This window comes from Eubalaena glacialis, chromosome 3, assembly GCF_028564815.1.
Source record: "Eubalaena glacialis isolate mEubGla1 chromosome 3, mEubGla1.1.hap2.+ XY, whole genome shotgun sequence".
Classification (NCBI taxonomy): Eukaryota; Metazoa; Chordata; class Mammalia; order Artiodactyla; family Balaenidae; genus Eubalaena; species Eubalaena glacialis.
Window position 1 is genome coordinate 156,518,615 of NC_083718.1, and position 25,946 is coordinate 156,544,560.

Below are 25,946 nucleotides of genomic sequence, written 5' to 3' on the forward strand. Positions count from 1 at the left end.
CTCTCTTGACACACAAAGGTCGAAAATTTAACTGAGTAGGAAGATAGCAAGTTAAACACAAATTCTCTGTATCTCAGCTAACCTCCTGCACTTCTTTGGTGGGCTGTCTGCTCAGTGCAATTCAATAGTCGCTCACAGAGCACTTCCTCTACAGCCTCTGAGTTAGGTGCTGACACAGTGGAGTGAGTACGATGATCCCTGCACTCAAGCTGTGTTCCAGCCAGCCACCACCTGTGTCTCTTGCCTCTGATTCTGTGCCTCACATCTAGCGCCTCGTAAGAGTTTGCCTTGTCTTGTTCTGATGATGTTTATACTACTGTTTCTTTCTTCCCCAAGCAGTTGGGAAGCAGGAGCCACATGCTCTGTTTTTTGCAATCTCTGCAATACTGACCTGTTGTTCAGTCTTGGAGAAGAGGTACAAAGGCCCACTCCCCCAGCCATTTAATTTAGAATCAATTCAGCATTCATTAATATTTATGGAGCACCTATTATATGCCAAGCACAATTATAAGAAACTGGGGAATACAGCAATGAAGGGGACAACTAAGGCCCCTGTTCTCATGGAGCTTATATTCTTGTGGAGAAGACAAATGAGTAAACCAACAAGATTATTTCAAATACTGAAAATTTTAGAATATGATAGAATGTGGAGTGAAGGCAATAACTTAATGGTCAGGAACACCATCTCTGCAGAGGTGACAGCTGATGCTTGAGCTGGGGAAAGTACCAGGTAAAGAGCTCAGCAAGTGCTGAGGCCTTGAAGCAGGGCCAAGCTAAGCATGCTTGTTTCTGGGCACAGATTAAAAGGTTCAGTCCAGCGTTGATGAGCTCAGAGTTCAGTGAGGCAAGACACTGACATGAATACTAACTACAATACAAGACAAACTGACCAGTGCCATCTCAGAAGAGGGGCAAGGAGGGTTAGAGAACACTACTGGGTGCTGTGGGGAATGCAAATCTTGCGAAACCATGGTACCTGCCCTGAAGCACCCATGGCTTAACAGGGAATAAAAGGTAGATGATATTAAAATCTCAAAGAATATATATTCCATCCAAGAGACAGGAGGCGCTCTGAGTTCAGAGTTGGTCTCAAAATATATACACGTTAACAATACCACTAACATCTATTATTGGGGCTTAACCATGAGCCAGGCATGGTGCTGAGCCCTTTACTTGGATTGTCTCAGTCCTTCTAACAACCCAGTGAGATCAGCAGGAACCTGCTGGTTGGTGGGATGTGCTGCTGCTCTCCTTGCACCCCCTGCCTTCCCCTACCTCCAGCTCAGAAAAGACGGCAGCTTCCCAATCACCCCAAACCCGTTCCAATAGCCAGCTCAGGCCTTAAGAAGTCATGGGTGTCTCTTGAACAAGCCCTTGCTCTGAGAAACAGGTGTGCCAGTTATCCTGCCAACAACTTAAGAACAGAATGCACTCATTATACATTTCTGATTCATCCAAACTTTCTTTCAAGAGACATCATGTTCTACCTAAAGGAGGACCTTTTTGTGCTCTGTTTCATACCACATGGAACATTTTGGTCTTGGCAACTCTCTTAATGTGGCAGGGTGGTGGCAGCATTTTTACCCCTATTCTGCTAAAGGAGAGACTTGGTGCACGAAAAGGCAAGAGATGACCTGAAGGTCGCTGCATGAGGAACCAAGCCAGGAATAGAAGGCCGTGCTCCAGACTTCACGGTATCCTTTGTCACGGCCACGGAGCAGGCTCATCCCTCAAATCCACAGGGCAACTTCTGAGCCCTCTGGGCCCCAGGGACTGCAAGAGCTACAACAAAATCAGTTCATACGACTTACGCGTCCTCCCAAGCTGCCTAGAGCTTTCAGAACAAAGTCCCTTTGGATCAGCTCACAAGAGCTTTAAGAACTGGTCGCTGGTGACTTCTCCAGGCGCATCTATTGCTAGGCCCCTCTGACTCCCTTAGCTCCAGTCAGTCCGCATGACCGGCAGTTCCCCAAATACACTGTGCTGTTCTTCCCTCTGCTTTGATCTTAGCATAGACTTTGCCAGCTTTTCCCCCTTCATCAAGTTAATTCTTATTTGTCTTTCAAAGCTCCACTGAAGCATCTCTACCAGAGCCTTCCCTGGCACTTAACCCCCTCTACGCTGTCCCCACCTGGTTGTGTACTCCCCTGAGCTTCCCCAGCATTTTGTGCTCTGCCTTTACAAGGCTGTCTCTCCCATAGACTGGACACCCCTCAGAGACACAGATCATATTTTACTGGACATTGTATTCCCAGGGTCCAGCATGAAGCCCAGCACAGAGAGAGAAGATACCAGTGACTGTTGAATAAATTCCTCTTGGATGACTGCTCAGCTCAGACCACCTGTGTCCACAAACATCCTTGTACAATGAGACCCAGCCCTGGCAAACCCATCGCGATTATGCCCCAGGCCAGCCCCAGGCAGTGGCCATTTCGCTTGTTCTTACTGCAGAGGCTGCATGTGAAAACAAAGCCAAGGAGCCATCAGAGGAGGCAGCCGGTCCAGGGTTTGTAAGCAGAAGGAACTGAGACAGCGAACAAACTTGGGGAGCAAAACAATTATTTTTACCAGCCTGGCACATTCAAGCTCCTGTCTTGGCTTACCAGGGCTTAGCATTAAAAAGATCTCATACGCTGTCTAGTAACTAGTTTTCAACTGTACTTCAAGAACATCCCAACAGTTCCTAGAGGTGGGGATCCTGGGAGCCTGGTCCTTATCCCCAACTCAACCAGAAAGAAGCAAGGTTTTTGTTTTTGTTTTTGTTTTTTTACTGGGCTTCCCATAAGCTGTCATTTGAAGAAACCGTTCCCAAGAAAGACTGAAAAAAACCTGGTCAAGTTTAACCTCCCACCCACCACAGCAGCCCTGCCTACAGCATCTCCAAGCCATTGGGCAACTGTTCGAAAACTTCCAGGGACTGCAGGCTCTCTACCCTGCTAGCTGACCTGGGCCCTGCAGAGACAGCTCTGAGTGATTGCAAGTTTGTCCCCACCATGCACTGAAATCTAACCATCTCTCCCTCCCCTCACTGGGCTTTGTTCTGCCCCACATAGCTGGAGCCCCCCAGAAAAGTCTGTTGGCTTTCCTACCCCACAGCATCTCCTGCTGATGTGTGAAGATAGCTCTCAAGTTGCCTTGGAGTCTTTTCAGCAGATGGAGCAACCTTCTATCTTTCCTTATATGACCCAAAACCCCAGCCCCTGCTTCTGGACAAACTCACCAGTGTCTGCCTCACCGTTGGGGCCTGGAGTTAAGCCAAAGATAATCTTGTGGGGTGACCAGAGTGGATTTGGGATGGAAGTCCTTTGGGAGTTGGCCTGGCCCACTCCGAAGTCACCTCTCCGCTTTGCCTCTCCACCGTGCCCTCCCCTCACCCTCGTCCCCACTTCCACCCTCAGCTGTCTTCCCAGGATCTGCTGTCAAACATGGCTTTTCCTACCTGGAACTCTTGACTTTTGGGTCTCTACACTTATCCCTATATCATTTCATCAGGCTGGTTTCAGCCCAGCATTCCCATCACATCTTGACTTGAACCTTGCCTGTTGCCCGGAACCCGTGTCCCTCCCTACAGATGTGATACTCGCTTTTCCTTGGTGCTCTTCTACACCTGCCATGGCAGTAATCAGAGGTAATCAGAGGTGTCCCCTCAAGTGTTTCACTTACTCCACCCCCTCCCCACACACACACACAAAAATCCTTGCCTTGGTTTGAAGCATCACTACTGGGTCATGTTTGACTTTTGGTCCATTGTGATCCCCAGATCACTTTTGTTGTTATTGTTATTGTTCCGATATTCATGATTTGGCGTGAATCCCCACCTTGCATTCTTATTTCTTCAATCTACATTTATTTTTGCATTTTCGCCCTGCCTCTGGTCAGGTGGGAAGAAGCTGACAGATCTTATATTTTGACACTGATTTCGCAGGGGAAAAGAGGAAGCACAGAGGTGTTTTCCTGAGTCTCACTTGGTGCATGACTTCCAAAAGACTGAGATATTTGCTTCCACTACCTAAGTTTCTTCCATTTGATGTTTTTCAACAATACTATGAGGATAACATTACTCTCATCTTACAAATGAGGACACTGGGGAGACAGCATCGTGGATGTTAAGAGTAAGGACTAAATTAGAATCTCAGCTCTGCCTTTGGACAAATTACTCAATCTCTCTGAGCCTTTTTTTAAAAATAAATTTATGTATTTATTTTTTGGATCTGTTTGGTCTTTGTTGCTGCGTGCGGGCTTTCTCTAGTTGTGGAGAGCGGAGGCTACTCTTCGTTGCAATGCAGGGGCTTCTCATTGCGGTGGCTTCTCTTGTTGCAGAGCATGGGCTCTAGGCGCGCGGGCTTCAGTAGTTGTGGCACACGGGCTGTAGAGTGCAGGCTCAGTAGTTGTGGCGCACGGGCTTAGTTTCTCCAAGGCATGTGGGATCTTCCCGGACCAGGGCTCAAACCCGTGTCCCCTGCATTGGCAGGCGGATTCTTAACCACTGCGCCACCAGGGAAGTCCTCTCTGAGCCTTTGTATTCTCACCTGTAAATTTAAAAATTAATGGTCCTATCTCAAAAGTTAAGAAAGAATTAAATGATATATTTAAAGTACTTAGCTCTATACTTCACACATAATAAAAGTGCAGAGTAGTAGCTGTTAGATTAAGTACTTTACCTTTTCAAGGCACACGTCTCCTATATAGACGAGGTGGGAACTTCTGCTTCTGGAACATAGATCTTCTACTTCTAGAACACAAGTTTCTGTTGTGCTATTTTTCCTGCACTGTATTGCCATTTTCAGAAATTCTCTTCCAAGAATTTAAAGAGGCTTGAGCAATAGTAATCATGCCAGAGAGCATGACATTAGGAATTGGGGAATCTTAAGGCTGGATTCACAAGCTGGTGGGCGGGAGCAAGGAGGGGAAGGCTGGGTTAAGCCCAGACCAGAGCATACAGGTTGGAGTGACCACTATTTCTCTCTCCTTAACCACCAGCTGGCTGGACCCAGTGCCCATACCTGGACAAAGAAAGGGAGGCGTGAATGCAGGACTCAGAGCCTGGGAGCTGACATATGGGTCAGGAGCCAGGTGGCACTTGAAGTTCCAGGCCAAGCTGCAGGGCCTGCCAGATTATTTGGTTTATCAGACCAAGTTACTCCTGATTACAGACCGCTACTTACTTAATTCCTTGTCAACTCACTGCACATAACAGTTTACAGCTTAAAGAGACCAAAGCCTGTAATTTACCCACCTGGCTGGGCATCAGAAACACCTGAAGAACTTGCCAAAGATGTCGGTTCTTGGGCCCCACCACTGAAATATGGATTTTTTTGGTCTGGGTGGGGCCTGGAAAATAATTTTTTTAAAACTAGGTAATTCTGAGGCTCAGCCTGGTTTGGGAACTCCTGCAAAAATTAGTGATTTTATAGCTGAGGAAAAAGACCCCAAACCAGGTGAAATGACTTCCCCTACATCATACAGGGTATTGGTAGCAACATTCCTTCCATCCTTCTGTTGCAAATTTTCTCTGCACTTTCGTCCCAGGCAACACAAGTGGAAGATATATGAAAAATAAGGATTTGATTATTGTCTGCTTCTAGGGACAATTTCCGGGAAGAGGCTAGCTGTTCCTAGCATGTCTTGGGTGAGGACCTTGAGGGACAACAGAGGAAAGCAGAGGCCTTCTGACTCTTGAAGTCCAGATAGCTTCCTCGTTCAGTTGTGAGAGCTGAGAATTCCCCAGGCCCATGACCCCTGGAGCCCAATGCTGGATTATCTGTTGCACTGGATTATTGTGCCTGGCCCCTGCAGCTGCATGGAGAATTGTGTGTTGCCTGTGTAGGCTGAAGCTCTCCATCCATCGTATGTGCATTTGCTCTCGCCTGTGGTGAGGGAGCAGAGGCGGATGATGTATGGAGAGCTGGGCAGGCAGCAATGATGGAGAATGGATGGAAACTCAGCTACAAAGCTCAGCTGGGAGACTCACACCCCACTGGAGCTAGGATTGATTGGCTGGAACTTTCTTGCCCTTCTCACTTTTTCTCAGAGACAGCAGCCTGCACTGTGTCCTCTGGGTGCCCCGGTGGAGAAGGAATTGCTCTCAAGGTCAAGGAAGCTCTGGGTATCTCAGAGGTGATCTACCATGTGCCTTATTCCCAGAGGCAGGCAACCCTCCACCCTAGAAACCAAGTGACCCTCCAGTAGCCTTCTGTTTCCTGAACCCCTTCTCTCTGTACTTGGTCTCCTTCCTATCTCCTTCTCCTTTTCTACCCTCGGCTCACACTAAATGACGTTCTTTCTTGGGTGCTACCTGTATGGAGTAAGACCTGTCCCAGCAGATTTTGCCGGGGTATCAAAGAGTAAGCAAGAAATCTAAGGTGGTGTCAAGGTTACTGAGGATGGCTGATGATCTTAATGCTGTTAATTGCATTAACACGGATCCAGGTACAAATGTCTGCGTTCATCTACTTTCCCAGAAGAACACTTTTAGAAAAGTGCCTACCCCCTTTCAAATTTGTTCTCCTTTCCCTAACTTACAGGGTGGGTCATGTGACTACATCTGCTAAGCACTCAGGCAATGTTGGGCAAGGGGGTGGACCATGAATGGAGTTGGGAGGCGTGGGTTTGAGTCCCAACTCTGCCACTTTCAGGCTGTGCCCCTTGGCCAAGTCATTTCACCTTTTGCTGCCAATACTCACCTCCCATGGTTGTTGCAGGACTCAAAAACGTCTGGAGTGATGAAAGCACTTTGTAAACCAGAAAATTCCATACAACAGTCAGTTATTGCTACAGTGTTCCAGGGGAGAAGGTAAAATAAATAAGAACCCACTTTTAAGGGTTTACAATCCAAAGGGAAGACAGTAATCTCATGGGCTTAAGCAAGGAGCATTTCTGCAAAGCACTAAGAACTTTCTGTGCCAAGGGCTCCCCCCTGAGGAGGGTTGGTTCCAGGCAGCTGGCATAAGGCAGGAAGACTTCCTGGAAGAGAAGAGCACACGCCCTTAGTTCTCTTAGCCTTGGGCAATGCTGTGCTCCTACAGATGCTTCTTGAAAAAGGCCCAAATGCAGCCCATGACCAGCTGGATAACAACTTCGGGAAGTCACAGGCTGTACTTGCCATGGAATCCAGACTCCACGTAGTGCAGTGTGGGTCTCCACCAAGAAGTAGTTCCTGCCCACTGCCTGAATTGCTGCTTGCTGGATGTGGGGGACACAGTTTTCCCACTTCCAGGAAATGAAGCCACGATGGCACCTAGGGGTTCTCCCAAAGAGAACTGCAGGGCACAGTTTGGGGTGTCATCCTAACATGTCCAAGGCGTTCTTCCCCCTTAGGGGGATTGTCTTTCTCTCTTTCATGCCCCTCCATCCCTCCCTCTGGAGGGAAGGACAACTTAACAGCTACAGAAAGACAAATCTCCCTCCTTCCCAGGGTTGATGAGAGGAAGAAAAGAGAAAATGCATCTCCAGCACAGGTGTAGAGAAGGTTCAGAGAATGTCTATCATCATCAGTATTTATCTGTGGGCTGATCCCCTTTGCTCCCTGCTCCTCAGTTTTCTCATGTACTCTGTTGAGATTAGACTGAGTGATAGCCAAGGACCCTTCCCCTTTAAGAACCACCCCCTCTCTGACCTGCTGCTTACTAAGCATCTTCTGCAGCCTCAGTCTTATGAGCTGTGAAGTGGGACACCTGGACCTAGTGGAAGTTCCTCAGAAGACTGAGGCTTTGTCATCACCTACAAAGCAAGGGCAATATCTGCACCTGGCCCCAGTACAGTGCCTGCCATCTAATGAGCCCTCAGTAAATACTTATGGAATAAATGAATGAATGAACCAATGAATGAAATAGATATACTGTTTCCACCCCACCATGCTGTCTCTGTAAGATGTTAAAACTATACTAATTTACCACTTTTATTATTAGAAGACATCACCCTAGCCCTCTTGGAAGTCCCCCATTTTTACCCCACCCCACAAGTACCAATAGTATGGGGAACAGGAAGAGGTTATCTTAGTCCATCAGGCTGCTATAACAGAATACCATAGATGGGGTGGCTTATAAACAACAGAAATTTATTTTTCATAGTTCTGGAGGCTGGGGAGTCCAAGATGAAGGCATCCACAGATTCAGTGTCTGGTGAGGACCTCCTTCCTGGTTCATAAACAGCTGTCATCTCACTGTGTCCTCACATGGTGGAAGGGGGAAGGGAATTCCCTGGGGTCTCTTTTATATGGGCACTAATCCCATTCCTGAGGGCCCTACCCTCATGGCCTGATCACCTCCCAAAGGCTTCATCTCCAAATACCATCACGGTGGGGGTTAGGTTTCAACATATGGATCTGGGGGGACACAAGCATTCAGTCCATAATAGAAGTTCTCAAACCTTAGTCTTCTATATAAACACTACTGGGGAGCTTGCTAAATGGCAGATTCATGGGCTCACCCCAGAGACACTGAAAAAAATCTTTATGAGACGAGGCCCAGAAATCTGCCCTTAGTGTGGTTCCTTTTTCAAACATTTTATTGTTGAAACGTTCAAACATTGAGCCAATAATAGCATGAACCCAGGTCCCTATGATCCAACATTTAAAAATTTCAACACATGACTATCTGGTTTCATTTATATCCCCACCCACTTTCCCTCCAAATCCTGGATATCATATTGTTTCATCCATACATACTTCCATTTATATTTCTAAAAGACAAGTACTTTTTAAAAATTCCTAAAATAAATAACAATAATTCCTTAATACTATCAAAAGTGCAGTCATATTCAAATTTCCCCAATTGTCTCATAACTTTTTTTAACATTATAGGAATTTTTATTGAAATCAGATTAAATTTATTCATTAACTTAGGGGAAAATCAACATTTTTTTTAATTAATTAATTTTTTGGCTGCGTTGGGTCTTCGTTGCTGTGAGCGGGCTTTCTCTAGTTGCGGCGAGGGGGCGCTACTCTTCCTTGCAGTGCGGTGGCTTCTCTTGTTGCAGAGCACGGGCTCTAGGTGCATGGGCTTCAGTAGTTGTGGAGCTTGGGCTCTAGAGTGCAGGCTCAGTAGTTGTGGCGCACAGGCTGAGTTGCTCGCAGCATGTGGGATCTTCCTGGACCAAGGCTCGAACCGGTGTCCCCTGAAATGGCAGGCGGCCTCTTTACTGCGACACAAGGGAAGTCCCAACATCTTTAATAATGACAGTGTTTCTATCTGAGAATGCGTATCTTTCCATTTGCTCATCTTATTTTGTATCCATCAGTGTTAAAGATTTTTCATATAGGTTTGCATCTCTTGTTAGATTTATTATTAGTTATTTTATCATTTTTTGTTGCCATTGTAAGTGGGACTTCCTTTTTCCATTATATTTTCTAGCTAGCTGTAGTTTGAATATATGAAAGCTATTAATTTATGTATATTTTTGTACTCTGCTACCTTACTGAGTTCTCTTATTGTTTATAGTAAATTTTTAGTTGACTTCTTGCGTTTTCTAGGGAGACAGCCGTATTGTCTGCAAATAATAGCATTTTCCTTCTTTTCCATTTTTACACTTCTAATGTCTTTCTCTTACCTAATTGCATTGGCTATTACCTCCAATATAATGTTAAATAATAGACGTAGGCATCCTCATCTTGTTTGTGACTTTAGTAGAAATCATTCTTGAATTACCACTTAACAATTAGCAGTTTTTAAAAAAATAAATATTAGTACCATAACTACTCCATTTGGCTCTGAAAAACATATATTTTTATCACATTAGGAAAAATGCCCTTGATTTCTATCTTATAGAGTTACTTTTGAAAATCAAGTGTTGATTTTGTCAAATGTTTTTCCAATACATATGGAGATGATAATTTGATTTTCACCCTAGATCTATTAATGATGAATTTTATTAATAGTGTTCCTAATTTTTTGGTGGTTTTTAAAAAAATTTAAGTATAGTTGATTTACCATGCTGTGCTAGTTTCTGATGTACAGCAAAATGATTGACATATATATATATATGTATTTTTTTCAGTTTCTTTTCCATTAGAGGTTATTAGAAGATATTGAATATAGTTCCCTGTGCTATACAGTAGGTCCTTGCTGTTTATCTATTTTACATATAGTAGTGTGTATCTGTTAGTCCTATAACTTTTCTTTTTACAGTTGGTTTGTTCAAATCAGGATCCAAATAAGATCCATACGTTGCAACTGGATAGTCTTTTAAGTCAGTTTTTTAAACTCTTATTTTTTAATAATTTTAGACACACATAAAAGTTGCAAAAATGATACAGAATTCCTGTGTACCCTTTACCCAGCCTCCTCCAATGATAGCCTCACATAACCATAGTAGAATTATCAAAACCAGGAAATTGGCATCAGTACAATACTATTAAAACTACAGACTTTATTTGGATTTTACCTTTATATGTACTCATTTTTCATTTTTTTCCTTTTGTATATAAGTCTATGAAATTTTATCACATGCATAGGTCTGTCAGGATACAGAACTGTCAGGATACAGAAATGTCACCCACAAAGTCCTCTGTGCTATGTCTTTTTTTCTAAATTTATTTTATTGAAGTATAGTTGATTTACAATGTTGTGTTAATTTCTACTGTACAGCAAAGTGATCCACATATATATATACACATATATATATATGTATATATATTCTTTTTCATAGTCTTTTCCATTATGGTTTATGTGCTATGTCTTTACAGTTGCATGCACCTTGCCAACTCTAACTTCTGGCAACCACTGATCTGCTCTCCATCACTATAATTTTGTTATTTTCAGAATTTATATAAATGAAATCATATAGTATATTACCTTTTAAGGTTGAATTTTTTCACTCAGCATAATGCCCTTGAAACCATCCAAGTTGTTACAAATATCAATAGTTGATTTGTTTTTATTGCTGAGTAATATTCCGTATTGTCACTTTTAACTAATAGGTATCCCCTCATCTCTTTTATTTTCTTGCTATTTATTTATTGAGAATCTATCCTAGAGAATTTTCCTCATTCCGGATTTTGCTGATTTCATCCCCAGTGTCATTTCACTTGTTCCTCTATTCCCAGTCCTTCATATAACTGATAGTTAGATTTCCAGGCCTAGTCAGAATCAGATGGTTCTCTGTAAGGAACCTCCATCCCCACTGGCAACTCTGAGGCACATGTTACTGAACACACTTGGCGAAAGGACACTGTGGAGGAAGGAAGAGAATGCCATGGGGACTGGGGCAGTCTGAGGAGGCTTGCCTGTAGGAGAAGGGCTTTGAACTGGGGTGGTGCTCCAGGCAGGCAGCCTCAGAGGCTGAATGTGAGGCACCACTGTGGCAGAGGAGGAGTTAGGGTTGGACAGAACGTCCTGTGCAGGCTTCGTGGTGGGTTCTATGGAAGGCTGAGCCTGGGACACTGGTGAACCTCCCCCCACCCGACTATCACCTCCACTCCTGGGACACTTCTGAGCTGAGAACAAACCCAAGTGATTGGAGGGCGTGCACCTGGGGGAGGAGGCAGTGCCTAGCAGGGCCATGTTGGGGGTCAGGTCGGGGGGCTGTGAAATTGTCCTAAGGCCCTTATGCACCCCAGGCTTCCACCACAGCCTCTAGAGGTCTCCTTGCCTCCAACTCAAGAGGTGGATGGGGAGCTGAGAGGGAGGAGGACCTTGGAGCATGGGCAAGGTTCTCAGGGTCAAGAGGGCACTCCTGCTCTTCAAAGGGACTGAAACCCTCTGGAGCCCATGTCACAGGGGGGCGGTGCCATTTTCGCTTGCACACTTCTCTCCGGAGAAGTGAGTGTAGCCATCCAGGCTGCATGGTTGGAGAGCTCTGATGTGCCAAGTGTCTCCTCGTGTTATCCTGGTCCCTGCCTCATGCCCGCCAGGACCACAGAAATAAGTGCAATCCCTCTTCTACACAAAAGCCTGCAGGGTGCTTGAAGGCAGCACCCCCAGGAAGACTGGCTGCAGCCTTCTGCTGTTTACGAGGACTAGCACATCTGATCCTCACAGCTCTTCCATGGGAGGCTTATTATTACTATTATTGTTGTTGTTTCTTTGTTTTGTTTTGTTTTGTTTTGCCATGCCACTCGGCATGTGCGATCTTAGTTCCCTGACCAGGGATCGAACCCATGTCCCCTGCAGTGCACACGTGGAGTCTTAACCACTGGACCCCCAGGGAAGTCCCAGTTGTTTAAGTTTCTGTATTACAGATGTGGAAATAGGCTCAGAGAGGTCCCACAGAATTTTGATGTACATGCTTCTCAACCTTGTCTTCCCCTGTCACATTCCCTTGAAACTTGTCTTCTTCAAGCTAAAGGAAGTCCAACCTTAATTCCTCTTACTGCCATGAGGGTGTCCTTTGCTTTTCCTCAGTGTGCCAGGATGGAAGACCCAGGACGGGAGATCCTGCCTTCTGGGCAGGGAGGGGCAGAAACTGAAATAGAAACCTTATCTTGGGCGAGTGAGGAGAAGGTGGGCCCCATCAGACTACAGGAGCAGCCAGATGCCTGGTGGGGTGAGCTGGGACTACTGTTGCTCATTCTGGGAGAAGTTTGGGATTGGGGGGCCTTTCCTGGCGTAGGAGGGGCTGGGGAGTTCCCATGGAGACGTCACTCCGTATCAGTGGAGTCAATGGGTACAGGCCCACAGAGGCAGGAGCAGGAAGCTGGTCTTGATAAGGCACTTGGAATGGTATGGCTGGAAGATGCTTTTGTGGTACAGATGGGGAAAAGTGAGGCCCAGAGAGGGGCAGAGGCTTTCCCAGAGACACAGAGCAGGGCAGGAACCCAGGTCTGGACACCACTCCACTGCCACTTGGCTCTCCCATCAAGGAGCCTGGGCTGTGCAGTGGGATAGGGTACATCTTCAACTAGGTCCTTGACGACTCCTGCCAAGCTTCAGAGATGGCCTTATGTGAGCACTTATCATACTCAGGACACAGTGTCAGGGAACAGTGCCTGTCCTGTGTAGGTATGCAGTGCTGTGGTATTACAGCATGCCATCAGAGAGGGCAGGAGTAACCCAAGGACACACAGCTAATACATGGTAAAGCCCGGACCTTGTTCTCCAAGGTCTGGGTCTTCTCAGCCCCAACAGAGCCTCCTGGAAGAACAGAGTCTCTCTAGCCCAGACTGCGAGTCACAGGAAGGGGGTACAGATGTTTGTAGGATCTGGGCTATCTCTGGCTTCTCCCAACCCTTCCACCTGCCTCCCATCCCACATGCCAGCCTGTCAGCTTGTATTGAGGCAGACACCCAGGGGCTCTGTTGATAAGCTGGGAACTTCTGAAGTTTCTTCAAAATGGATCATCTAAATTTCCCACAGTGTAAGATTCCATGCTTTTCACTCTTCAGCAAGCAAACTCCTGCCTATCTTATAAAACCCAGCTCAGAGGTACAGCAAATGACCATGTACAAAGCCACAGAGGGAGTCACATCACGTTCCAAAGAATCTTACAGTCCATGATCTCTGACCACAATGAAATACAATTAGAAGTCAACAAGAGATATAAACCTCCCATAGGTTGAGAAACTAAACACTTCTAAATCATCCATGGGTTAAAGAGGAAATGACAATGAAATTATGAAATATTTAGAACTGAATGATAAGGAAAGCACAAGCAGTTTCTACTTCCTTTGTGAAGTCAAAGTCCCTGGGCCTACGTGCTGAGTATCTTCTGCTGCCCCTCCAGATGCACTCCAACCTCCTCCTCCAAGCTCTAGGTCCCAGGAGGCCGACCTCTATGGGCTGCATCAACTGGTTCCCTTGTCCTTGGCTTCTGGTAGGATTTGCCAATGGGGAAATCTTGCCAGAAATCAGAGGGAGGGAAGTGGGGCCCCTTTTTACCCCCAGTCCTTTGCAGTATGATTGCTGTGGGCTGGGTATGTCCCTCGAGCTCGGGCCACAGCTCTAGTCAGTAGTGCCATCCTCATGGCTCCCACTTTTACCCCTCCCTCCAGCCTAGGATAGACAGCAAAGGGCTACTAGTCCTTTGGTGATATGCTATCCCTGTGGTTTCCCTACACCCTGACTATACTTCTAAATACTGCTTTCTTTAAACTCTCCTCAAAGCACCCACTTTGGGTATTCCATGTGTTTCACGCCGATAACTCCGCACTTACGAAGTGCCCGCTGTCAGTCCATAGCCATGTTCTCACAACTGATGACTAAGCTCTGACCCTGTGTTATCTCTGTGTGTTGACCCCCCAGCTGACCTGTCAGCACCTGAGGTCAGCGACTGGGTCAGCTCCGTCACCTGATCCCCTGCTCTCAGTGCACAGCCATGCTCAATAAAGGGTATTAATTAGGATATCAAACAAATGAAGGACTAGGTTTGAATTCCTTCTGCATACACTAGAGCATGCAAATGTTGGCCTATAGAGGGTCTGGGGCTGAGTTAAGACTCAGACATCAAAAAAAAAGAGAGCTTTAGACCGGGATAAAAATAGGTATTCAACAAAAGAAAGAATCTTCAGTTCTATGAGCTAAGATTTTTAAGGATCCAGTGTGTTCTCATGCCATCCAGCAAGCAGAAGATCCAGACACAAGGGGAGCCCAGTGGGGCTTCTGTGCCATGTAAATGCCTATCTCCTGCCTCGAGCTCTCCCTTATGCCTGCCTGCTCACCTCTCATACCCCTCCAAGGTGACTTCTGTAGCCCATCTGTCTGCCTTGGCTCTCCCACCCTAGAAGGCCTCGAACCTTCCCTACCACCCTAGGGCAGAGCCAGCCAACTGGTCCCTGGGCCTGGGGCGCACCGTGTGCATTTTGTGCTGCTGCAGAATATTTGTCTGCCCTCAGGGGAAGAACCCAAGTAGAAAAGTAGCAAAAGCAAATCAGGTCTTGAAGGCTTTGGATTTGGCTGGAAGAAAGGAAGGAAAGAAGATATCTCAAAGTGGGAGCAGCTGGAACAAAAATGTGGTGGGGGGAAATGGGGTGACTTCCGCCCAGGAGTGAGGAGAATCTGCCCAGCCTGAGCCAAGACCCCAGCCCTGGTGGGGGAGGTGAAAGTCTGTGATTTGAGCACTCTTGAGGGCCAGTCCTTTCAGTGCTGGGGTAAGGGACTCAGCTCACTGTACCCAAGGCATTCATTCATTAAGTGCCTGCTATGTGCCAGGCACTATGCCAGGAGCTGAGGGTATGGGAGTGCATAGTGATCTCGAGCTCAGGGACACTTGAGACACGGAAGATTCTAGGAGGGCAAGGAAACCACCATTATCCAGCTCCAGACAGAAGCTGGGCTTGTCCCCATTTTACAGTCGAAGAAGTTGAGGCTGCCTCCTTGGCCCTCCTGAGAGGGCCAGCTCTTAGTCCTTTGCCCCTGGGAAGCGGGGAGCGGTACAGACTTTCCGGAAAGGCGGGGGTATTGGGGTTGGGGGGGGTCCCCTCTCCCCGCCCCTTCCCCGCCCCCTGGCCGCAGCGTGGCCGGGCAGGGAGGGCCGGGGCGGAGTTGGCGTCGCCTGGGGGCGGGAGGGCGACGCGGGCTTGGCAGGCAGACGGGCGAGAGGACCGGCGCGGCCGGCGACGAGCAAAAGGAGGGGAACGCCTGCTGGGGATGTGACCTCGCGGCCAGACAGGACTCGCGCTAGCCCACCCGGCGGACCTCGTGAGTGAGTGCCCCTCGCGCCCCGCCGCGCACACGGCCCAGCCTCGTTTCCACTTTCATTTCTCCGGCCGTCCCAGCGTGGCACCGTCCCGAGGCAACCTGTGCCCAAGCAGGCTGGCCACAGCCCTCGGTCCGGGTCCGAAGCTCTGGGCTGGAAAGTCGGGGCTAAGGTTGAGGCGAGTCGGTTGAGGAGGGCGTGTCTTCGGAGGCGGAAATTTCAGGCCTGCTCCTCTGGGTCCTACGACCCGTCTGTCCTGGCAGCTGGGCTGGGGAGGGAGGGGCGGCAGGGGTCCTGGGAGAGGCCGAGGAGTGGTCGTAGGTGGCCAAGTGCCGCGGGGAAGAGCTGGGAGTCCTCGCCTCTACTTTTCTCTTGGATCTCTGCCCTCAGCCCTCCCGCCTGCCCCCACCCCCAACACACCAACACACACACACACACACACACACACACCCCACACACACCAACACACACACACACCACACATACACCACACACACATACAACACATACACACCACACACACACACACCACACATACACCACACACACACACCAACACACACACACACCCCACACACCAACACACACAACACACACACCAACACACACACACACGCACTACTCTAGGCTGGATTCTGGTTTCAGACTGGGGCCAAGACCCTGGGTCAGGCCTGGGGGAGTGGCAGGTGTGGCTGAGCATCAGAATCAGGCAGGGCCCCTCTGTGGTCTTCATTTGGGAAACCCAGATGCTCACCCAGGGAGCGAGCCATCACTAGCCACTTCAGGAGTGAAAGGACAACCAGAGTTAGGAAACGGAGGCCGAGAGGGGGAATGGCCATGGTTTGGAAGTTCAGGGAGGGGACAGAGATTCTGTGAGAGTTAGAAACTCAGTAAAGGGATGGGAGTGGGAAGTGAAGACAGACAAGTGGCATGGATACAAGGGCCTCTATCCATCCCCCCACCCCCAAGCTTTCATTTTCCTGGGGAAAGACCCAGGCCTTGAAATTCTGCAGCAGGAAGGTGGGACTCTAGCTCACTGGTTAGGACACCAAAGTTGCTGTGGGGTGTGGGGAAGGCTCAGTGTGCTGGGGGAACAAGAATTAGGTTGGTCTAGTTGATGGGGAGATGCTTCCCCTTTCCCTCCACTCCCCTCCTTTCCCCTTATCTCCACCAGACCAGCGACCAGCCAGTGCAGGAAAATGGCCCTTTACTAGTTGTCATGCCCCACCTTATCCCAGCGTCCAGTTCTGCCACTGGAGATCCCCTGCCTGTAACTTGCTGTGTGAATGCAGTCTCCTCAAGTCCCCTTAGTGGGCCTCAGTTTCCCCATCCATACAAGAAGTGGGTTGGGCCAGTTGATTTCTCAGGGCTATTTCAACCCTATGATTCTTGATTTTGAGCTTTCCTTAAAGCCTGAGCATCCGCTATGTGCCAGGCCCTGACCGAGGCTGGGGGGTGGGGCTGGTGGGGGACCAAATGGCCAAAGAGTAATCTCTACCCAAGGACAAAGAGATCTGGGTTCAGTAGAGGGGCTGTGGGAGGAGGTAGCATTCAACCTGACAGTGTGAGTCAAGCCAAGGGACCAGTGTAAGAAAACACACAGAAGCAGGAGTTGGGGGCGTGTTCAGGGATCAGGAAGAAGCCCAGGGTGGTTTCTGTAGGGAAGTGAGGCAGGAAAGCTAGGGTGAGGTGTTGAATGCCAGGGTGAGGGTCTGTTGGTAGCTGTCACTGAGGGGGGCTGTGCAAAGGTGGAGAGCCCAAGGACCCAACCTAATTGCAGTGTGAATGATTTTGGAAGCTCCTGCCCCAAGCGGAGTTTAGAATGCAGGCTGCAATTCAAGCATGGAAATCTCCTCTTGGATCAGGAAGTCCCACACTGGGGACTTCTTTGGGTAAGAAGTTGAGCAGTAGGGGATGGATGACCTACCACATCTTTGAGGTTTTTTCAAGAGGACAAGATCCTGCTGGGAGACCTGCCCCTACTCTCCAAACTCCTCCCATTTTACTTGACTTCCCCTTCTTGGCCTGTGTGTTGTGTGTTTCAGACTTCTCCACTAGCTTGACTTGTCTGACATGATGACCCACATGTACCTTTGGTTACACCCAGTTGTCACCTTGTTCCCACCCTCCCTTCCCCAAACCTGTCCCAGTATTTCTAGAGATGTGAGAAAGGAAAATACTCCAGTGTCAGCTCTGAGGTCAAGGCCAGGCTTTGTGGCTGTATTCAAGCCTCAGTCTAGGGTCAGAGTCCAGGACTCAAATTGACCAGGGTCAGGGCCAGGTCAGAGTTCAGCCTGCAGCCAAAAAGCTCTGTGTTTAGCCTACACTCAGCCTTAGTGCTCAGTCTGGGGTCAGGATCAGTGCTCATGTGGCTAAATTCCAGTGGGTACTTGGCTCTGCATTTCCCAAGAGCTCACACACTCACAGGGGAGATGAGGTGACTACCCTGGAAGTCCCAGGAACTTGGCCTGTGAGTGACCGAGAAAGTTGTATGGTCCAATCCATACCTGCTGCAGGGGTCACCCAGCAGTGGTGGATGAGACTAGAACCCAGGTCTCCAGCCTCAAAGCCTGGGGCTGTCCCCATCACTGTCCCCAAAGTCTGTTCGGAGACTGAGATCCTTCAATTCTAAGAGGCAAAGCAAATTCTTCTGAATTCTGGATGGGCCCAGCTGGGTGATTTGACTGCATTTTCCTACCTTCCAGTGCCGGGCACATAGTATGTGCTCTAGGAATGTCTACTGAATGTCAGGTGCAGTGGGAGGGGCCAGCACTGTTCTGGTTTGTGTTTCAGGCTGGAGGAGGCTAGCTTGGGAGGAAGGATCTCCAGCCACTGCTGGAGGAAGTGGTGCCCTTCTAGACCTGCCACCTCCCCCTCCCTCCAGTGCCTGCAGCCACGCTCGGAGGCCACCCAGCTGGCCATATGAGAGCTCTTTCCTTTCAGGGTAATAAAAGGAAAGGACATTTTTGGTAGAAAAGTCCCTCCTGCTCCCTGGGAATCCCCGGTGGCCGGATGGACTGTGGGATATCTCAGAGGAAGCCGAGGGCGGGGGCTCTCCCCCTACCCCCAGGACAATGCAGGCCGGCTCTCCCACGCTGTACCAACTAGCCCATGGGATCCCCAGAGGTCATCTTGTGCAGGCCCCTGCCTCCTGCAGGGGCCTCTGCCTGCAGGAAGCCTCTGCCAGCTCTCTAATGGTTCACAGCAAGTCTGAGGAGCACCTGTCTGGAGCCCAGGCCCAGCCCTCTCTGAGACACAATGAAAGTGGAGAGGAAACTAAACAAGATGGGAGGGCTGTGGACGCTTGGCAGGGGGAGCTAGGGTATGTGGAAATAGGGCAGGATGCTGGACTGTGGGGATGACGAGGATTTAGATTCCAGGCAGAGAATTCCAGGCCAAAAGCCGAGAGGTGGGAGGGAAATGATGTGTTGGGAAGTCAAGCCCGTTTGGTAAGGACCTGACCACCGTGCTCCCCCATGCCCTTGGCCCTGGCAGGGCATCCATAGGGCCTGCCCCTGGACCCCTGGCCCTCGACCCATCCTGGCCATGGCGCTGTGCCTGAAGCAGGTGTTCGCCAAGGACAAGACGTTCAGGCCGCGGAAGCGCTTCGAGCCGGGCACACAGCGCTTTGAGCTGTATAAGAAAGCGCAGGCGTCGCTCAAGTCAGGTCTGGACCTGCGCAGTGTGGTGAGGCTGCCACCGGGCGAGAACATCGACGACTGGATCGCCGTGCACGTGGTGGACTTCTTCAACCGCATCAACCTCATCTACGGTACCATGGCCGAGCGCTGCAGCGAGACCAGCTGCCCGGTCATGGCCGGCGGGCCCCGCTACGAGTACCGCTGGCAGGACGAGCGCCAGTACCGGCGGCCGGCCAAGCTCTCGGCGCCGCGCTACATGGCGTTGCTCATGGACTGGATTGAGGGACTCATCAACGACGAGGATGTCTTTCCCACGCGCGTGGGTGAGTGCCGCCTGGCAGGCAGGTCAGGCCTGGCCAGGGAGGAAGGGAGCCAGCGGGGCCCATCGCGCAGATGAGGCATTTAGCTTGATACGGCCATGTTGTAGAAGAGGAAACGGAGGCTCAGGGAGATCGTGTCTGCTCAAGATAAGGCATCTTGAGCTAGGGCGGCCTGGCTCCCAGTTTGGGGCCTCTTTTTGTCTGAAGCTTGAGTGTCCCTCCAGGGAACACCCTGGCAAGACCACTATGAGTCTCAAAACCTTCCAGAACAAGTGCCTCAAGGTGCTCCTAGCAGGTCGCCCTGCTTGGGCTAATCTGACTTGCTGCCTCCTGGGAGTCCCCTCTGATTCCTGGCCCCAGGAAAGGGAAGGGGGTGGGGCCCCATGGGGGCCAGACGGTATCTCCTCCTCAGTGGGCTCTGAAGGCAGAATTTTCCCTTGTCAAGCCCAACCCATGGAGCCTTTTCTTTTCTCAGCTGGGCAGCCTGGGCAGGTGAGGGTGAGGAGAGGAGGTGAATGATGTCATCCTGGCCCGGCTTCCCCACCCAAGGGCAGCAAGAGATGGTATTGGCTCAGGAGCTGAGCAGGCATGACCCTGTGTTCATCACAGCAGCCCCGCCCCACCTGGCCTCCTGTTCATCTGTGTTAAGGCTATGGGAATCAGAGATGGGTGGGGCAGGGTGGTCAGGCCTGGAGGGGAGAAGTCTGAATGCTGAGGGCCTTGAGTCACAAATCAGTGCCCACGCCCCTCCCCAGTCGGTGGCCTTCCATTTCCTGCACTATCATGTCCAACATGGGTATCTTCATTTCACATGAGAGGAAACAGGCCGAGAGAGGGACAGTGCACTGAATCAGGAGGGACTCAGAACCAGCTCAGGTCTCTTGAGGCCCAGGGCCCCACGTCTAGATGGACAGGACAAGTCTGAGGGACCTGGGCTGGGCCTGGAAGGGCTCACAGGGAGACAGGGCTCAGCCCCACCCGAGAGCAGTGAGGAAGGGGAAGGGCCTCATGGAGTGGGGTGAGTCAGTGTGGGCCTGCGTCTGAGCGCTTGTTCCCTTCTAGCCTTCACCCCCAGGCCTGTGAGATCCCAGGTGCCTGTACCTTAATCCTGGGATGGCTCTGCCACAGCAGAGAAGAGGGTGTAGCCACCAAGATCTCCACCGTGAGCATGGGGGACTGTACAGAAATTGTGCCTTTTTCACAGGTCCTGGACCTTCTCTCTGGCAGGGTCTGTGGCATTTTTCCCTGAGGGGTGCTGCAGTGCAGTGCAAAGAGGGCTTGAATCCTGCCTCCAGTCTGTACTAATTAATAGTTGTGTGGCCTTGGGCAAGTGGTTCCACATTTATGCACCTCTGTTTTATCATATCTAGAATGGCTGCCATACCCATTATCATACCAGGCTAAAGGTGCAAAGGACCCAGCACAGGGCCTGGCTCACAGATGGAAGGTTCTTGTAAGTCTTATTGACTATTTGAAGGACTGAGAGATATACGAACTTGTTCATGAAGATTTAGTAATTCTCAGGATTGGCGTCTGGGGCCTGCCGTGTGAATGTTGCGAAGGAGAAGGAGTCGGTAGGGCTGGAGAGGCAAGTCAGGATCAGATCATGAAAAGCCTTGAGCAGGCACCATGCTGGGAAGTTAGGACTCAATCCTGAAGGCCCATATTTTTAAAAATGGACCCCAGATATTGATGAACTCCCCTTGGAATTGCATCCAAGGGTGTTGTGTGCGAGCACCTACAGATGCACATGTTTCTGGGGAGAGTTTTGGCATAACTTCCATTATAGTCTAAGACGGGTTGGTCAGTGACCCAACAAAGTTGCAGAGTCCTGTTCAGGGTGATGGGAAAATCAGAAGACGATTTGTATTTCAGCAGAGGAGAGGCACAGTGCTTCATTAAAAAGGGAAGTATGGGAGAAAGCAAACCTTGATCTCTGTTTCCCACAGGGAAGTGTGCTAGGGAAGAGGCCATCTTGGGCAAAGGCTGCCTGTGTAGGGGAGGGCAGGGTTGGGCAGAGTTTCATCATCAGATTGCTGATGCCCCATATCTGCCCATCCCGCCCCCTAGGAGTTCCCTTCCCCAAGAACTTCCAGCAGGTCTGCACCAAGATCCTGACCCGCCTCTTCCGCGTCTTTGTGCATGTCTACATCCACCACTTCGACAGCATTCTCAGCATGGGGGCCGAGGCGCACGTCAACACCTGTTACAAGCACTTCTATTACTTCATCCGCGAGTTCAGCCTGGTGGACCAGCGGGAGCTGGAGCCACTGGTGAGGCCAAGCCCCCACTGCCCTCCCCCACCAGGGCTAGCCTCTGAGTTTTCAGATCCGAAGGCTACCTGCTTTAAGAATATCCAAGTGGATATGTTAGGGGACCGCAATTCATTTAACAATGGATTTTGTACTTTAATAGTGACTTCATTCAAGTATCAGTTTACAAACAACAGATCTGCAGCCTGGAGTTGGGAGGCGGTGGTGGCGGGAAGGGGCCAGGCTCAGGCAGAAGAGTAGCCGGGCCCTGTGGTTTGGAAACGGGCTGCCTGGCAGGTTGAGCTCTGACTGACCCCTCCCCACCTTGTGTCTCTGCAGAGGGAGATGACAGAGCGGATCTGTCACTGAGCCCAGACCTGGACCTTGTTGCCCATCAGATGGACCATCTGAACACAGAGTGGCCAGGGAGGGGACCCTCAGAAGTCTGGTAGCAGAGGGACCTGAAGGCCCTGGGGCCCCTCCACACACACAAAGCCCCTGGACTTCTGGTTCTCAGGAGTCTGCCCACATGTGCCCCTGACTGTTTGTGAGTGGAGCAGGGAAGAGCTTAAAGGTGGGCAGACAGGTGAAAAGGAGCAGCTAAACCCTTAGCGTGAAGTCTAGTCTGCTCTGACACTTGACCCTTCCACGGTGGTTGCCAAGCCTGTTTGGGGAACGTGGATGTGGCTGAAGTGACGGCAAGAAAGATGCAAGAGCATGAGCAGCCTATGTGTGAGTGGACACGGATGACATGTGTATATCGGTGTGTATGTGTATGATTTTGACTGTGGGGTGTGTCTGTGAGAGCTACCTGCCTTAGACTGTTCCTGGCACATAGTAGGCCCTCCATAAATGTTAGGTAAATTGATGGGTGGATGAATGGATGGATGGAAGGGAGGAAGGAAGGAAGGAAGTAGGGATTAGGGCCATCGGACCATGACCACTTAGGAATGATGACAAGTCAGTCTTCCCATTTGGTGTGTCTGACTATGTGTGTAAGTGCACGAACTGTGGTTGTACATGTAGCTCCATGTTTGAATCTTCCAGGTTACCATCTTCCATCAGCATGAGTTCTGGGGAGCTACTGATGGGGGCAGGTAGGAAGGGGGGCCCTGCCCTGACTAAAATCCTGGCCCACCATAGGTTCTGATTTGCTCAGCTAGAGATGCCCAGGAGCTGTCATTTCCTTCATCCCTCTGCCTCCAGGAGGCCTGATTATAGATAGCCTCATGGGCGTCGGGGGTGATTCTTCATGTCCACAAAGATCCCCAGTCCTTAAATCAGGAATCATACACTCCAATCTAGCTTTCTGAATCTCCAGATGTGGTTGTGAGGATCTGAAGCCCGACACAAGATAATCCTCCAACCCACAAAGCTAGTGAGCTTGAATTGGGAAGCTCCGGAGCCTTATCTCCTGCCTGGGACATTGAGGACCACATAGCTGTGAATGGACTCTTCCAGGCTTGGAGAGCCCCCATCCTGCAAGTACCTGCCTCCTTCCCAACCATCCCTGAAACATTCCAGCTGGTTGGATCTCAGAGCGTAGCTATCCACAGAGAAACTGGCGTGTCCATTCAGCACTTATTACTCAGCACTGCCATGCCCAGCCCTGCGCCCAAACCCACAGGTGGGGAAACTGAGGCAGGGACAAGGCCCTCCTCTCCTGGAGACTCCAGGCTGGGGGGCCAGGATGGAGAGCCAGAAGGAATCTGAGGATCATCCAGTCTCACTCACAGAATCATCCACGTACATGGGAGGAAACTGAAGCCAGAGGAGAGGCGGGAGAAACTGTCCAAGACCTCCCAGCAAAGCTTTTGTGGAGCTGGAGTGGAAACCAGGGGTTCTGACTCCCACCCCAGGCCTGTGGATTGCTACACAGGGAGATGAGATGCACTCCAAAGGAGGGTTTGACAGCCCCTCTCCAGGATACAACTGTTCCTGCTTTGAGCAAGGATTTCTAGCCTGATGCTAGAGTGCCCCACCACCCCTGTGGTCTGCTGGGGTTGTCTGCTGAGCCACACCTCCAAAATCATGCCCCTCTCCATGGCCCCGCAGCTGCCGGATCTCTGGGGAAGCAGATGGGGCTCCTGGGTCCAGCCAGCTGGACCTGGGACAGCTGCCTCCAGAGAAGCTCCCGAGGGAAGCACTGGCCCAGCAGCTTTGCCAGAAGCTCTGGTGTGAGGGGGGCGGGGTGTGTGTGTCAAAGATTCCGCCAAGGAGGACTGTGGATTGGAAGATGTAGTCTAGGCTATGGCCAGTGCTGATTACGCGGCAGGGGGCGGGGGGGTGTATTTTTTTGTGAAACAGAGGGAAATTTTATTGTTGTTATTTTTGGTAAAATAAAGGAGGCAAACTAAAGGCCCTGGTGGGAAGCTGTGGTCTGGGTGCCACATGGCTCCTGGGCAGGCTGTGGAAGGAACTGGGCCAGAATGGGGCAGGGAGGGCTTTTTGTCCTGAGATCCTGGGCCATGTGGAGGCCTGGCTGATGTGGTCATGTCTGGCCCAGCTCTCCAGGGTGGAGTCACCAAGGTTTTCCCAGGGCTCTGAGAATCCTAGACCCAGAATTCCTGGGCTAGGCTAGGAACCTCAGAGTGGGGAGGGCTGGCCCTTACCTTCGGGGAACTCAGTCTCCTGGGAAAGTCTTTCCTTGTTTCAGCTCAGGTCACCTGGCACTGGCTACTCTCAGTCCACCCCCTTAATCTGGGTGGTTTATTGGAGCTAATGGGTTAAGGAACAGGGCAGAAATACAGCCCTAACTGTAATCACAGTAGAGGAAACGCTTCTCAAAAGAAGGCTGTCTGTCGGGTGCTGGCTAGAGCTCCAAGTGGTGGCAAGACATGGGGCTGACTCCTGAGCTTCTTCCCCAGGAGACACCTGATGCGCTTAGCTCCGGTCTTGCCGTCAGTCCACTGCCCCTTACCCTCAACTGCCCAGCCAAGAGTTGAAAACCAGCTTGGTTCCTAAGAGTCAGCAAAGGCCCACCTAGAGCTCTTCCTTCTACCTGAGAAGGAGACAGCCTGGCTTTGTGCAGTGCCTCTCCTGGGAGACAGAGACCTGGGTTCCAGCCCCAGCCCAGCCCCCAAGGTACTCTGGCATGTACTTCATTATCAGGTGTGGGAGTGAGGGACTTACTGATCTCTAACCTCCTTCATTACAGTCTGTGGATCATTCACAATAATAACTAATACTATGTGTTAGGTACAGCTCTAGATGCTTGACATATAATAGCTTGTTGAATCGTTTGTCTTTGGCTAGTTGCCTAGCTCCCTTCCTGGTGCCCGGTATCCCTCCTTTCATTGCTGTAGGATCTGTAAGGCCCTGCACTCTGCAGCCCCTTCTTCTGGCTTACCAGAGGAGGCCCCAGTCCAGCATTCTAAAAGGTGGCTCTGCTTGCATACCTCCTATGACAGGTCACGGACTACTTCCTCAATTACTGGACAGCTTAGACTCTTAGAAACTTCAGGCTCTGGGATCATAGTTGTTCTGGAATACACCATATGAGTGTAGACTTATCTCAGAACTGTGTGGCCAAGGCCTGCACCTTACATGAGAATGTCTGAATACATCAGGAAGCCCTCACAAAACTACTTTGAGAAATTCAGAGACGGATGCTTGGAGAAGACTAGACAGAGAAAGGAGAAGATAAAAGAGAGAGCTGAGGCCTCAGCTACACAGAGAAAAGAGCCCCCCATAGGGCAAAACTTGGCAGAAGAGGATCCTGGGAGAGGCAATGTATTGAAGGTAGAGGGATAGTTTGGCTCCCTTCCTCATTCCCTGCTCCAAATATTTTACGGCTCTTGAGCCAACAGGAAAACAAAGCCGTCTGCAGCCTAGCTGCCCAGCCATTCTCCCCACCTTGGAGCAGAGCATTCACCTGCTGAGTAAAAGATGCCCCACCACCCTTGGCCCCCAGGAACACTGCAGCCTCTTGGAAGTTTCCTGCTGCCACTCCCACTGCCCCATCATCAGGAGCTGTGTGGAGTGTGTGATGAAGGGAGCCACAGGCATGGCTGGAGCTCCATCTGATTTGGGGAGCCCTTCCTTAAGCCATTCTTCCTCTGAGCCCCCCAGAGCCCTCATCTCTGCTGTTAACTGAACTTGGTTGCCATGCAGGGAACACAGCAATTCTGAGAACTTGGGTTGGAACACAGACCTGAGGATCATCT

The 25,946-nt window shown here is 50.1% G+C and overlaps 1 protein-coding gene across 1 annotated transcript; it reads left to right on the forward strand.

Moving 5' to 3' along the window:
* The first annotated feature begins 15,441 nt into the window (after positions 1 to 15,441).
* MOB3C (MOB kinase activator 3C) lies at positions 15,442 to 24,089 on the forward strand. The gene is made up of 4 exons (XM_061186627.1): positions 15,442 to 15,573; positions 19,063 to 19,531; positions 21,599 to 21,801; positions 22,120 to 24,089. Exons 2-4 carry the CDS (start codon positions 19,114 to 19,116, stop codon positions 22,147 to 22,149), a joined length of 651 nt encoding a protein of 216 aa, XP_061042610.1. The 5' UTR covers positions 15,442 to 15,573; positions 19,063 to 19,113; the 3' UTR covers positions 22,150 to 24,089.
* The last annotated feature ends 1,857 nt before the right edge of the window (positions 24,090 to 25,946 follow it).